At 40.9% G+C, this 14,813-nt stretch overlaps 1 protein-coding gene across 3 annotated transcripts in view; it reads right to left on the reverse strand.

Moving 5' to 3' along the window:
• LOC116984656 (choline kinase alpha-like) overlaps positions 1-14,813 on the reverse strand; it is a 60,320-nt gene that overhangs the window by 27,633 nt on the left and 17,874 nt on the right. For 2 of the 3 annotated variants that reach the window (XM_033038936.1, XM_033038935.1), the window contains one exon: positions 11,199-11,255. The exons of the other annotated variant lie outside the window; for it this stretch is intronic. In XM_033038936.1, coding sequence (XP_032894827.1) covers positions 11,199-11,255 — 57 coding nt within the window. The remainder of the gene's footprint in view (positions 1-11,198; positions 11,256-14,813) is intronic. 3 annotated transcript variants of the gene reach the window in all.

Here is a 14,813-nt window from a genome sequence, read left to right on the forward strand (position 1 = left end):
TCAATTTTCGGGCCTTATTTTAGGATAAAAATAGCATCTTCATTGCCGGGAAATACAGTAATCAAAACAGTTTTTTCAGAATCATTTTAGTTATGCACTAATCTCTATTCAATCACTCATTTTGTTTTCTTCTCTGAACATTTAATTAGTTTTATGATTTCTTCCAGGCACTTTATTCAGTATCATTCTCACCAAACCCAAGTCTCTGATATCTACAATTGTTTTTGTGCCAAGTTATTTTGCTAAGAATCTCATTCATTTAGTGTCCCAGAATATCCTGTTCATCATGCCATAAATACCAGCTTTGAAATTTAACCTTGAAAACAGAACTCTCCTAGCCTGTTCATTTTTACTGCGTTGATAAAAAATAGAAATTAATATCTAGCTCAAAAATATGGTGTAGTCTATGCACAAATTTATATTAATTTAAATGCACGGAGAATCATTGGCCTTATAAAGTGCCAAACCGATCACAATAAAACAAATCTGTATTTCCAATAGCTCCAGTGTTCCAATTAAACATATTTTGTTACACTCAAAATACCCATCTTTATGAATAAATAAATTTAGAAGATAATTAAAGAATGCAAATGATTTTACTTATAATGACTCAGCAACTGCAAACTGAAGCAGCAAAATGTGTAGCCTGCAAGATTCCAGTGTTGATCACTGGTCTGATCGGACTTGGCTGATCATCAGAGTTGATCAGCTTGGATGACTCAGTTGGCACTTGCCCTTAGATTGGAAGAGGGATCATTAATCTTCAAATGAAGTCCACTTCAGAGTATATTTCATGTTCCAAATGAGATACAAGGTTTGGAATTAGTTCTTAACTGGAATATACTTCCATGAAAAATGAGAATAAAAACCAAATGCTGTGGCAATAATGGTACTCTTGCTCAAATCTGGTCATGGGTGTAAGCCTTTTCACCAGGACTTGAGCCAATATTTTAGCCTGACACAATTGGTGCACATCAATTGTTAAAGCGACTTATAGGTATCCACTCTTGGCCTAGTTCTACCTAGTAAGCTCCGAAGCCCTCAATTCATTCCACCACATGTTCCTTCATCTTAAGAGATGCAAGTTGCCTTGCCCGTGGGAAATTTCTTTCTGGTACTACCCATGAACAAGTTGGATCTGATGGTGATCCACTGTAATCAGAATTATTCGTGGTAATAGCTTCAAAGTACTACAGTTTGGAATACACTGTCATACAGGTCAGTGATTAAACAATTCAACGAAAACCTCAAGCTTGAATGTATTGACAGAGGCCATGCAATAATATTACATATCTAGCTCATTCAAGGCTACAGTTGCCGATAATCTTACTTTGAGGTTGCTGTTGCAGCCACTCTCGGCGGGAGATTTCAAGGAGGGCATACTTATTGCAGTATAAATATCCTCACGTTCAGTTAACAAAGTTGCTTCCTAAATAGTCTGGGTGAATATGGCTTCCTGTTGAGAATTCCTCCTCTGCTCCTTCCCATATACTGCCATCCTCTGTACATCTATACATCCTCTGTTCATTTACCCAGTCATACTATATTACAGAAATGACTACAAATGCACTATATTGTAGCAATTAATAGTTTATGCAGAAGATTCAAAATAGGAACAAATTATTCAATACCTGGCATTCAACTCCTTGCAGGGGTTTGCAAGTGAAAAGCAGCAATAAATGAATCACAACAAAGTCCACTGTTGTGCTAGCATTTTCGCTGAGATTCTCCATTCAAAAAGAGGTACCTACATTTCATCCCTCTTGCCAAAAAACATAAGGCAGGGCGAGAAAAGTTTCTTATGAGAGGAAGCCCTATGGTGCAGGGCCCAGGGACTTGTGCACATTTGAATTGTGTTGCCATAAATCAACCCTGTCCACAGCTGTACTGTGTACATCTAGAGAATTTAGCACATATAATAAGTGGACAGAACAAAGTTAGTGTGTGGCCTGCATTGCAATCAATCAGCAATCAGTAAGCTGTCTCCATGCCCCTTATCATTTTTATTTTATTTTATTTTATTATTTATTTCGAACAGAATAAAAGAATAAAAAGCAAGTGTGAAACAGCATACAAAAAACAAAACAAAAATATTTATAAAGTGTCATAAACAATATCTATAAATAAATGTGTCCGAAAAGGATCAGGAAGAAGCCAAAGCTTATTAATTCCCACCCCTTATTCAACTGCTTGTAATTATCTTATACAAATTTAGCAGATATATGTACATTGGCTCTCTATTTTCCAAGTTTAATGGAACTAACAAATTCCTTAGAAAAAATGCTAGTTACTTTTCCTGAAATAAAAGAGGGTGGACAAATTACATAATTATAATTTGTTCCATTGATCAGACATGCTGCTGTCATAAAATCTATTGTAATTACTGTTTCAGCAGCAGATGAGTTGAAGCAAGGGTAGGGAAAGCCAATACTACAGAAATGGAACAAGGTAGTTTAGTGACAAACAGGGTCAGACATTTGACTCAGTGAGACATGAAACCAAGTCTCAAAACAGAGCAAAGAAGGAATCACTGTCCAAGGAATACAATTTGTGACAGAAGTTGGGGATAGTAACTGTCGTAATTTCAACATTTGTTAAGGTTTAATATACATAGACAATAAGTGCAGGAGTAGGCCATTCGGCCCTTCGAGCCAGCACCGCCATTTAATTTGATCATGGCTGATCATCCCCATACCCTTGATTCCGCTAGCCCTAAGAGCTCTATCTAACCCTGGCTTGAATCAGAGCCGCCAAGTTTTGTCAGAGCATTTCGGTAGTCTAGTACCTGAAAATCAGTATTTTGCTGAAGAAATCAGTATTTTTGCGCAGTGCCATTTTGCTGAAAAAAAATGTTTTTTTATGTGGGGTCATACCCATGTAAGAGTAACTTTGCTACCAAATTAGTATACAAGCTTAAAGCACACGGCATTGGGGGTTCAGTATTGATGTGGATAGAGAACTGGCTGGCAAACAGGAAGCAAAGAGTAAGAGTAAACGGGTCCTTTTAACAGTGGCGGGCAGTGACTAGTGGGGTACCGCAAGGCTCAGTGCTGGGACCCCAGCTATTTACAATATATATTAATGATCTGGATGAGGGAATTGAAGGCAATATCTCCAAGTTTGCGGATGACACTAAGCTGGGGGGGGCAGTGTTAGCTGTGAGGAGGATGCTAGGAGACTGCAAGGTGACTTGGATAGGCTGGGTGAGTGGGCAAATGTTTGGCAGATGCAGTATAATGTGGATAAATGTGAGGTTATCTATTTTGGTGGCAAAAACAGGAAAGCAGACTATTGTCTAAATGGTGGCCGATTAGGAAATGGGGAGATGCAGCGAGACCTGGGTGTCATGGTACACCAGTCATTGAAAGTAGGCATGCAGGTGCAGCAGGCAGTGAAGAAAGCGAATGGTATGTTAGCTTTCATAGCAAAAGGATTTGAGTATAGGAGCAGGGAGGTTCTACTGCAGTTGTACAGGGTCTTGGTGAGACCACACCTGGAGTATTGCGTACAGTTTTGGTCTCCAAATCTGAGGAAGGACATTATTGCCATAGAGGGAGTGCAGAGAAGGTTCACCAAACTGATCCTGGGATGTCAGGACTGTCTTATGAAGAAAGACTGGATAGACTTGGTTTATACTCTCTAGAATTTAGGAGATTGAGAGGGAATCTTATAGAAATTTACAAAATTCTTAAGGGGCTGGACAGGCTAGATGCAGGAAGATTGTTCCCGATGTTGGGGAAGTCCAGGACAAGGGGTCACAGCTTAAGGATAAGGGGGAAATCCTTTAAAACCGAGATGAGAAAAACTTTTTTCACACAGAGAGTGGTGAATCTCTGGAACTCTCTGCCACGGAGGGTAGTCGAGGCCAGTTCATTGGCTATATTTAAGAGGGAGTTAGATGTGGCCCTTGTGGCAAAGGGGATCAGAGGTTATGGAGAGAAGGCAGGTACGGGATACTGAGTTGGATGATCAGCCATGATCATATTGAATGGCGGTGCAGGCTCGAAGGGCCGAATGGCCTACTCCTGCACCTAATTTCTATGTTTCTAATTGACATGTCTTCTACGCATCTTACTTGACAGTGCATTTATTGGCATTTATTTGTATGCTGCTGTTTGAACGGCTGCTTCCTAATTTTAGCATCAGATGATGATGATGTAGAAGCCATTTTGGAAGCCTCCCTGTCCCTCCCTCTCCCCCTCTCCCCATCCCTCACTCTCTCCTCCCCGCCCTATTTTCTTTTTTTTAATCCCCCCCTCCCTCCCCATCCTCTCCCTCTCCCCCTTGAGCCCACCCGCCGTTCTGTAAAATCAAGGCCAATCCCAATGTAACTGCAATCCCACTAGGCTTATCCAGAATTCTACCACTGCCCGAAAAATAATCAAAGGCTCAGAGAATTCCAAAGACTCGTTGTTATATGAGAATTTTCCTGAACAGTCTGTGACCCATAGCGCTGTGGCCATGGCGCTATGTGTAAAGCCCATAGTACTATCTTTAAATCCAATAGCGCTCCAGCCAGTAGCGCTATTTTTAGAACCCACAGCTCTATAGCCGACTGCTCTTCATTTAAATTCCCACGCGTTAAACTGACAGCACTCTGTTTAGACCTGGAGCGGGACAGGCAGCGACTCTGGAGAGAAGGAATGGGTGACGTTTCTGGTCGAGACCCTTCTTCAGACTGAACTGAACTCCGTATTTAAAATCTGTATTTAACAACACAAAATTGTACATCAGTATTCTTATCGCATTTCCTTACAAAATACAGAAAATCCGTACTACTTGGCAGGGCTTGAAACTAGCGGTTGCCCGGTTGCCAATGGCAACCAACAGTCCCGCCGAGCAACCTAAAAGCTATGCCATTTTGCCCGGCTTGGCAACCACCCGGGACACCTATCGTTTAATTCTGAGCGGGACGCCTCTCTATCTCTCTCTGTCACTCTCCGTCTCCGCCCGCCACCTGTATCCGTGTCCATGTCTCGGGTCTCCGCCCGCTCCTTGTCTGCCGGTATGGCAGGCCGCCTTACACATGTGCACAACCACGGCCAGCACCAAAGTTCCTGTAGCGAGGATCTTTGGCCAGCACATCATCGGCCGCCCTGCACATGCGCACTGCCACCAACTGGTCGGCGTCGGCCACTTTCTCCCTCCCTTTGCATTGTGGGAGATCTGGCCGCAATTGCGGTTCGGTCGCAGCCTCACCGCGACCGCTGAAAACCAACGCAGAATCACTCGCTGGAGCTGGAGTAACTCCCTGGAGTAACCTTTGCTTCTTGGTTTCCTGGTCATCCAAAAATATTCGAAACTGTATTCTGTATTTCATTGTCCTATATGGGACACATGACAATAAAACTCTTGACTCTTGATTTGGACTTAAACAAAAAGGGTTCTTGAGGGGAAAAAAAGAGCTGCCTTAAATTTAATTGCTTCTGGTTGGGTACCTTTGGTAGGGTGAAGACTATTCCATGCTTTAATTGTGCGGCGGAACTCGATGGAGCAGCCAGCTTCTCTGGATAGAATAAATTGGGTGACGTTTCGGGTAGAGACCCTTCTTTAGATTTCCTCTGGTTTTAGTGTTTTTAGTTTAATTTAAAGATACAGCTTAGAAACAGGCCCTTCGGCCCACCGAGTCAACACCAACCACCGATCACCCGTACACTAGTTCTATCCCACACGTTAGCGACATAAGTCAAGACTGTTTCATTCTCTCACGTCCCAATGAAATCCTTACTTGCAGCAGCACAAAAGAGTATGTAAACATAGTACTCTGTAAACAATGTTATAAACGAGAAAACAAAACACACACAATTTCCCTCCTGGGATAAATAAAGTTCTATCGTATATTATCGTGTGTGTAGGAAGGAACTGCAGATGCTGGTTTAAACTGAAGATAGACACAAAAAGCTGGAGTAACTCAACAGGTCAGACAGAATCTCTGGACAAAAGGAAAATATTACGTTTTGGGTCGGATCTGAAAAAGGTTCCTGCACACCTTTGGAATGTGGAAGGAAACAAGAGTACCCGGTGAAAACCCATGCGATCAAAAGGAAAAGGAGCAAACTCCATACAGACAGCACCCATATATTTAGGATCAATTCCAGGTCTCTGGCAATTTTAGGCAGCAACTTTATGGCCAATGTACTGCCCCATAGCCTGGAACTGAATTAAAACATACCCTAGCTATAAAGGGGGACATAGCATCACTTAGAGACTGAAATTTATTTTATTTTTTTAGTAACCAAAGTGATCAACATATAATTTTTTGTGTGTTGGGAAATAAAATATAGTGGCACAGCTGGTGGACTTGCTGCTTCACACGCCAGAGATCTGTGTTCGATCCTGTCTTTGGGCACTGTCTGTGTTGAATTTGCACATTCTCCATGCAAGCATGTAGGTTTCCTCCCAAATCCCAAAGTCCCATTGGCCTTGTAGGTTAACTTGTCTCTGTAAAATTGCCCCAAATATGTAGGGAGTGGGTGAGGAGAGTGGGATAACAAAACTTGTGTGAATGGGTAGAAAAAAATGCTGGAGAAACTCAGCGGGTGAGGCAGCATCTATGGAGCGAAGGAAATAGGCGACGTTTAGGGTCGAGACCCTTCTTCAGACTGATGTGGGGGGTGGGGGTGGGGAAAGAAGAAAGGAAGAGGCAGAGACAGTGGGCTGAGGGAGAGCTGGGAAGCGGTGGAGAAAGCAGGGACTTCCTGAAATTGGAGAAGTCAATTATCATACTGCTGGGGTGTAAACTGCCCAAGCAAAATATGAGGTGCTGCTCCTTCAAATTATGGTGGGCCTCACTCTGGCAGGAGGCCCAGGACAGAAAGGTCGGATTCAGAATGGGAGGGGGCGTTGAAGTGCTGGGCCACTGGGAGATCAGGTTGGTTATTGCGAACCAAGCGGAGGTGTTGGGCGAAGCGATCGCCAAGCCTACGCTTGGTTTCACCGATGTAGAGCAGCTGACACCTAGAGCAGCGGATGCAATAGATGAGGTTGGGGGAGGTGCAGGTGAACCTCTGCCGCACCAGGAAAGATGGCTTGGGTCCTTGAATGGAGTCAAGGAGGGAGGTAAAGCGACAAGTGTAGCATTTCCTGCAGTTGCAAGGGAAAGTGCCAGGAGAGCGGGTGGTTTGGGTGGGAAGGGACAAAATGACGAGGGAGTTACGGAGGGAGCGGTCTATGCGGAAAGCCGACGGGGAGGAGATGGGAAGATGTGGCCAGTGGTGGGATCCCGTTGGTAGAGAAAGCTGGAGAAAATCAGTGGGTGAAGCAGCATCTATGGAGCGAAGGAATATGCAACGTTTCGGGTCGAGACCCTTCTTCAGATGTCGGAAGGGAGGGGTCGGAAGGGAGGGGTCGGGAAAAAGAAAGGAAGAGGCGGAGACAGTAGGCTGTGGGAGAGCTGGGAATGGGAGGGGAAAGAAGGAGAAAGCAAGGACTACCTGAAATTGGAGAAGCCAATGTTCAGACCGCTGGGGTGTAAACTACCCAAGCGAAATATGAGGTGCTGTTCCTCCAATTTGCAGTGGGACTCACTCTGGCCATGGAGGAGGCCCAGGACAGAAAGGTCGGATTCGGAATGGGATGGGGAGTTGAAGTGCTGAGCCACTGGGAGATCAGGTTGGTTACTGCGAACTGAGTGTAGGTGTTGTGCGAAGCGATCGCCAAGCCTGCACTTGATCTCACTGGGGTTGATTATACGCTGAATAATCCAAGAATTTTGTTTGGAAATAATAGAAATTGCATTCATTGCAACGTGTAAAAGGAGATGAGATACTGTATTGTAATTTTGCTGCATGTCATTGTGGTATATATCATGTCTTGATTGGTGAATATGTTTAGTTTGTGACTTTATTTGAAGCAGAAATAATATGCGAATGCTTCATTGCCCACAATTCTGACTGGTAACTACGCACTTCGTCCGAGCACACTATCGCCCGTGTCATGCGAGCTGCCTTAAATGACCACCTAAACAGTCATTTGGCAACCTAAAAAGCTGCCTAGTTGCCCGGCTGGCAACAGGGAAAAAAAGTTAAGCGAGAGCCCTGCTTGGCAGCTCTGTATAACCTTTCAGAGAAAACCCATTTCCTGACTGCCACAGAAAATACATAATGTACCAGAGCAATATTTTAACAGAAGTCTACCAAAACAACAGTAGATTTAGGTTATATTTCTCAATACTACAATATAGGACACTGAGGGCAAGTAATGTAAAGTTCTTTTCTCACTGTTCCTTCCTACTATAGTTACTTAGTTACATATATCATGCACCACCCTATGGGGTACAATTTTTCTAGTGAACTATTGCAAAAATATGAACGCAATGTGCTAATACTTAAAACAAATATAATTAAAAGTAATTCATTTAATCACCTTGAAACAATGACCTTGTTCACTGATCATTATTAAGGGATACTTCTCAGTTATACATTGGCTGTTGAGTAGGCAGATTTTTAGGAGACTGTTCTCTAGTTGACAAGAACCCAAGAGTTCTGAACCAATGGGAAATAAATATATGGCAGTGATATCATCAAACTACTGTCATTAAATATTTCTAGATTTCCATTAACAAAAGCTATTGCAGCAGAATATCCTGAAAGAAGTATTTCCAAACTTCTAACAAAACGCAGAGTTGGAAGGGAATTCAGCAACAGATGACCCCAATGGAAAAGGAAATGGCTTCATAAAGGTAAGAACAGCATTAGCCACCTGACACCATATTGGTAATAAAATTGAAGCACTCTCATTGTGCCAACATAACACTTACCAACGAATATATTAAAAATTTGCAAGCACATAGATTGAACTATTACTGACAGGAGCAGGAGAGAGAATGAGAATTAGGTATGGTTTCCAAATTTAGAGCTGTTGATGGTATCAGGGCAGTGTTACTATGGCCTGTGCAGAAAATTGCCCTGTCAATTATTAACAGGCATGATTATCACCTCCAGAAGTATTGGCCGGGGGTCCTAGAGGCCGGCTAGGCCCCCAGCGGGGTCCAGGGGCAGTGCCCTGGTGGGGGTTCAGGGGGCTCCTGCATTTTCAATAAATTGAAAGTAATTCCTAAGGTTTCTGCTGGTACTTTAAATAACAAAAGCTTAGAATTTTTCGAACGCATAATCAGTAAAATAAACCCCAAAAGATAAATATTTCATGAAATAATTGACTTCATACAGCTTAAAAAAATCTTTACAAAAAATGTCACCTGAATTTCTAAATGAACTATTTGTAGAGATGCCAAAAGAACACAAAGTAAAACCTACAGATCACCTTCGTTAGTTACCAAGGCATAATTATGCACAATACTGCAAGGCACAGTTAACTGTCAATACACTGATGTCACATCTACAACGCCTAGAAGGTAGAAAACTAAAAACTTCTGCCAATAACAATGAAAACAAAAATTCACAATATAAACAGAAAATCACCAGAAAGGGGAGGGGGTAGCCGCTGCCCGGGAGGTAGGGCCTCGCATCTCTCTAACCCCCACTATTCATTCCCTTTCCAGTCGCAGCTCCATATGGGAAACACAGAACACTGTCGTGTTAATTTATTTATTGTCCCCAGAAGAGAGGAGGAGGGGATCAACGCCCGCAGCAATCACCCCCGTCTTAGCTGGTCACCCCGAGCTCCCGCTCAGCAGCCAAAGAGCATTTTTGTGTTCCCTCCGCCCACGGCCTCCCGTGTGCCACCCCCCCCCCCAATTATTGGCTGACCTTGCTGACTGCCATCATGAATCACAAGCTTGCCCGCATCCAGACTAACTCTCCTTCTCTCACCCTTTTATTTTACGACCTTGCTAACTAAACTGTGTCAAAAACGGGCACAAAAAATTGAAAAACCTGATTCATTGTTAGGAAAAAAAAAGAAAGAAAAAAAAAAAACCGGGATTCCGATTTAAATCGGAAGAATATCATGCCTGTATTAACCCTACATTTTCCTTTCACAATTCAGTTAAAGTTTCTGACTTTGTAAACTAGTTGCATTTTTCCAATCTCATCTACAAGGTCAATAATGAACTTCCCTCTGATTATTATCAAATCAGATTAAGCGAGCTGTATGCCATTGCTCTTTATATGTTCTCTTAAGAAAAGAACACAAGATCCTAGGAAAAGACTATAGTCCCTCTGGGCTGCTCCAACAATTAGTACGATCTCAGCTGATTCTGCATAAATTTACGAGCAAAAATTTGCCACACAAATTTATTAGCCGCTTTCCATTAAAAAAAAATTATTCCTCCTGAAGCGCATGACCACAATCATACTTTGCTCATTCTATTTTCTTCTGCAGCCACTCATCTGCAATTGCAGCCAGTGTAATGGGTTCATGTGCTTTTGTTTCCCCACATTGCCAAATCACTGATAAAAAAAATCCAACAGGTTTGTTTCAGATAATGCTGTTTGCAAGACGAGCAAGTGCATTTGCACACTGATAATCGGTAATGTTGTTAAAGTGACTGTTCTATGTTAACACCCCGCCATCGCTACACCTGAACATGGAGCAGGCGAATTATGCCCCGCAATCATAGATGGTCCCAAGGCCACTCAATCAGCAGCAACTGCATTAGATCACAGATCAAGGTATCTAGGAACTTCACATTGCAGATCAAGGACGCCTGGTCCATATAAAGTACTGCTGGCATGTAAATTCTACATAAATTAAAAATACAGAAATTAATTTCAACAATACTGGGGACACTAAATTATGTTTAGTTACTTTTAGGTTGATGCTCTTGGTGCTTATCAGCAATAAATCTGAGCACCATACAATTTGATTCGCATTCAGGAAGTAATCCAAGGAAAGGGCTTCAAGTAAGGGTGAACATCAACAAAAAGTGGCAAATTCAATTTTCTGATAGGTGGGACCTCAGCAGGCACCTGATACAAACTTCAATGCTCGATGTATGCATAAAATGGTCTGAGATCAATTTTACCTGCTCTAATTTCGAGCCTTCAATGTCACATTCCTAATTTTGCTTAGACAAATTTGTGGTCACATGTGATATTAAGGCTGCAGGTAGTCTGATGCAATCTCAGACCTTTGCCCAAGACAGAGATGAAATCGGCTTGAAAGTTTGGACAGGGAGCAAACAAAATGGTTTCAGTATTCCCAACATTTGGCTGAGGGGAACATTTTGCTTCCCTTACAAATATGCAAATATTATTCACTTTCATTGTTAAAATAATCTCGAATCAAGACAAGCTTACCCGAACATTAAATCCTTCCTCGTTATTCTGTTTTGTCTCCCCTTTATTACAGGTCATCTATCAACAAGACAGAAGGCAACACATTTAAAAAAAAAATAAGTACACTGCAAGGGCAAGTTCTATTATGAACTGGTCCTTTCCTTACCCCAGAAAAATCACTAATACCTTATAAAAACCGACTGAAGATCCAAAATCTAAATCTAATGACAGGGTACATACATTGCTGTGCCACCAGACATAACTGGAATTTGGTTATGGTGTATTTGCAGTGATTTAAAGTTCTGCCGAACATTAAAGCAGCACTTTCCATCAAAAAAATTCACTATGAGAGGGGGTGTGGGGAGAGGGGGGAGCGAGGTGAGGGTGGGGGGGAGCCAGGCGAGGCGGAGGGGGGGGGAGCGAGGCGAGGGGCGGGGAGCGAGGCAAGACGGGGGGGGGGGGGAATTAGAGATTCACGTTTTTTTAATATTAGAATTTAAAAGATCACTGAAAAGGGCATTTTTATCAAATGCCTATGTTACAGCAAAGTAAAAGCATGCATAAACCTATGGAGAGAGGCAAATGAGAGTTCAAGGATAGGGACATAGAAAGTACACAAAAGGGAGACATACACTGGGACCATTTTGGTGATCTATTTATGTTGTTTATGTTTAATGGGACAGTAATAACTACCTTAATTAATGAGAACTGATCTTAGTTTGTAATATAAAATTAAGTGATTAGGAAGTTTGCTGATTACATGAAAACTGGTGGTATATATAGCAAGGAAGGTTGTCAGAAGACTCAACAAGATAGAGTTTAGCTCGAAATTTGGGCGGAAAAATGGCAGATGGAGTTTAACTCGACAAGTGTTCACTTGTGCATAATTGGAGGTTAAATGCCAGAGGAAAGTATACCATAAATAGAAGATATACATGGGGATCTTGGGGTGCAAGTTCATAGCTCCCTGAAAGTGGCAACACATACCAATTGGGAGTATAAAAGTCGGTACGTCAAGGAGAGATTGGACAAACGTGGATTGTTTTCTCTGAGGGTCAGAGGCCAAGGGACAACCCAATAAATAAATAAAATTATAACAGGATTAGATTGTCTCTTCCCCAGGATGGAAATGTTAAATACCATAGGGCCTAACTTTCAGGTGAGAGTGGGAACATTTAAAGGAGATGAATGAGGACAGGTTTATTTTTATTTAACAGAGAGGTGCCTCGAACACACGGCCAGAAAAGGTGACAAAAGCAAATATTACAACAACAACATTAAAAGGCATTAGACAGATAAATGAACAGATAGGAAATAGAGAAATATAGACAGTACGCAGACAGACAGAATAAGTTAGATTGGCATCTTGGTTGGCACAGACATGGTGGATTGAAGGAGGTGTTCTTATGCTGTACTGTTCTATGTTAATCAAATCCAAAAACTTAAAAGAATTCATTGACGGCCTCTCAATTAACATTCATAGAAGCAGACTTATGGTGAAAGATAAGTAATTCATTTAAGATATTTGACATTTATTCAAACACAGTAACTAGATGGCCACAAAAAAAAAAAAATTATTACGTCACAAGGTTACTCTTATGGCTTTGCATTACAATGTGGAGAGTAAAATTAGTCTAATGGACACAGCAGCAGCCAGGTTGTCATGCTTTGCAGTATCAGAATGCCAAGATAAATTCACTAAATTGTAAATAGCAATTGCCAATGGACAAGTTTGACTTCTCTAATCAAATAGGTTCTAATCGAGTGGCATTACGTGCAAGATTTACTAAAGCATATTTAATGTTTTATCAATCTGTCAGGATTATAATCAATTTTCAGATTTTGTTTATTGACATGTATAATTTTAATGAATTACCGATTGTTATGTGTACAATGTTAGTATGTTAAGCCATTTCCTAGGTGGCACATAGCTTTTTAAACAAAATTAACTTTTTCACTTTTTCGATAAAAATGGTCATTATTCTCTCTTTCTGATCCTTGTGTTATTTTCAGACTGAGTGCAATCAAGCGCCCCGCTCCCAGGGCTCTCCTGATTCCACATTAGTTCATCCACAAGCAAGTTGTAAGAGCAGATCAAGCTCTCCAATGAAATCTCTGAAGGAAGTGTTCTCTTTTACTTGACAGTGTTTCTCTCTATGTTCGGGAGTTAATCTGGCAATCACGGGTGTTGGCCCTGCATCCAACCACACTGAGATACACCCTTTAACTAGTCAATACTTTGCATTACATTGGCCATTTTTGAAATTTCAGAAAAATGACATCTTTCCATACTAAACCGCACTGTACTGCTAATGAGCACGTTACAAAACTTGTGTCAACCAGCTTTAATGAAGCCCATATAGAATACCAAAAATAAAGAAAACTCTTCTAGATGAGCAAAATATTTTACCACGAACTAAAAGTCCAAGTTAGATATAGACAAAAATGAATAGAATAGTATTTGTTTACATCTGTAGAAGATGCTGCGACGTCAGAGATCAGATACTGTACCGTGAATCGTGTCTGTCACCTGGAAACCAGAGTGCTCAAGGCACGATCGCAAAGGCACGATCGCATGGGTAAGCCTGCAGCAAAGAACATATGCAAGTACAGCCAAGGTGGTATAGAACCCCCCGTAACATACTCAACTCCACACAACACATTCCTGGAAAGCCTCACCATAAATTGAGGTTTAAAATCTAGCTTTTTGCACAAAAGACAATTCTGAATGTATTAACAATTTACAAGATATGTTTAAAAATTATTACCATATATTCACATTAGATGGGGCTACCTCAGCCTTATATATGAATTCAGAGAGATTTTTTTAAAGCAAATTAAATTCAAGTTATACAAATTTTATTTTAAAAAATGCTTTGCCAACATAAGCAAATAAAAAAGTAATAAGATATTGTGATTTTTGCTGTAAACGATTAAATTGTTACAAAATAATTTCCATCTTGTATGTAGGCTTACAGTTTGTTCATTATCATACTGTACTGAACTCTGAAAATGTCAACAATTGTCCAAGTTGATTAATCTTTGTTTAAATACTTGCACTGTTTAATTTGAAAATAAGAAGCTGTGCATACTATCACAGTAACTGTTTTGAATGATGGAACACAATGTTCAATGCTCTAATAGTTGAGGCAACAGCAAAAAGAGAATTGCCCAACCTTTTTCCACTGCACATCAGCCTCAAGATACTAAAGAAATAAGAATTTACACAAAAGTCTTTCAATTTGCTCTCCATAAATTTTGGAAGGAGAAATTAATTATGGACAGTGATATTTTACCTGAATTATTCAACCCACTTTCTATTCAGCTACACGAAGATCAATGATGCTAAATACCAGTGATTAAGTTTAATGGTCAGTCTTGCTCATTCCAGACACATTTCTAGTTTTATTCAGTGACATCCAATATTGTATTTTGGGGGGCATGAATCTCTACAACTCCCATGTTCATTATACAATATACAGCAGCAAAATAGAGGGATGTCAAATTGATGCATTTCAGCAATATTTCTATTAATTAAAAAAATTGAGATTAAACTGGCAAATGTTTTTGAATTCCTGCCTTCAGAAAGCAACATTTGTGTGACAATACCTTCATTGTTACACCTATATTTCATAT

Source organism: Amblyraja radiata, chromosome 20 (genome assembly GCF_010909765.2).
Source record: "Amblyraja radiata isolate CabotCenter1 chromosome 20, sAmbRad1.1.pri, whole genome shotgun sequence".
In the NCBI taxonomy this organism is placed as follows: Eukaryota; Metazoa; Chordata; class Chondrichthyes; order Rajiformes; family Rajidae; genus Amblyraja; species Amblyraja radiata.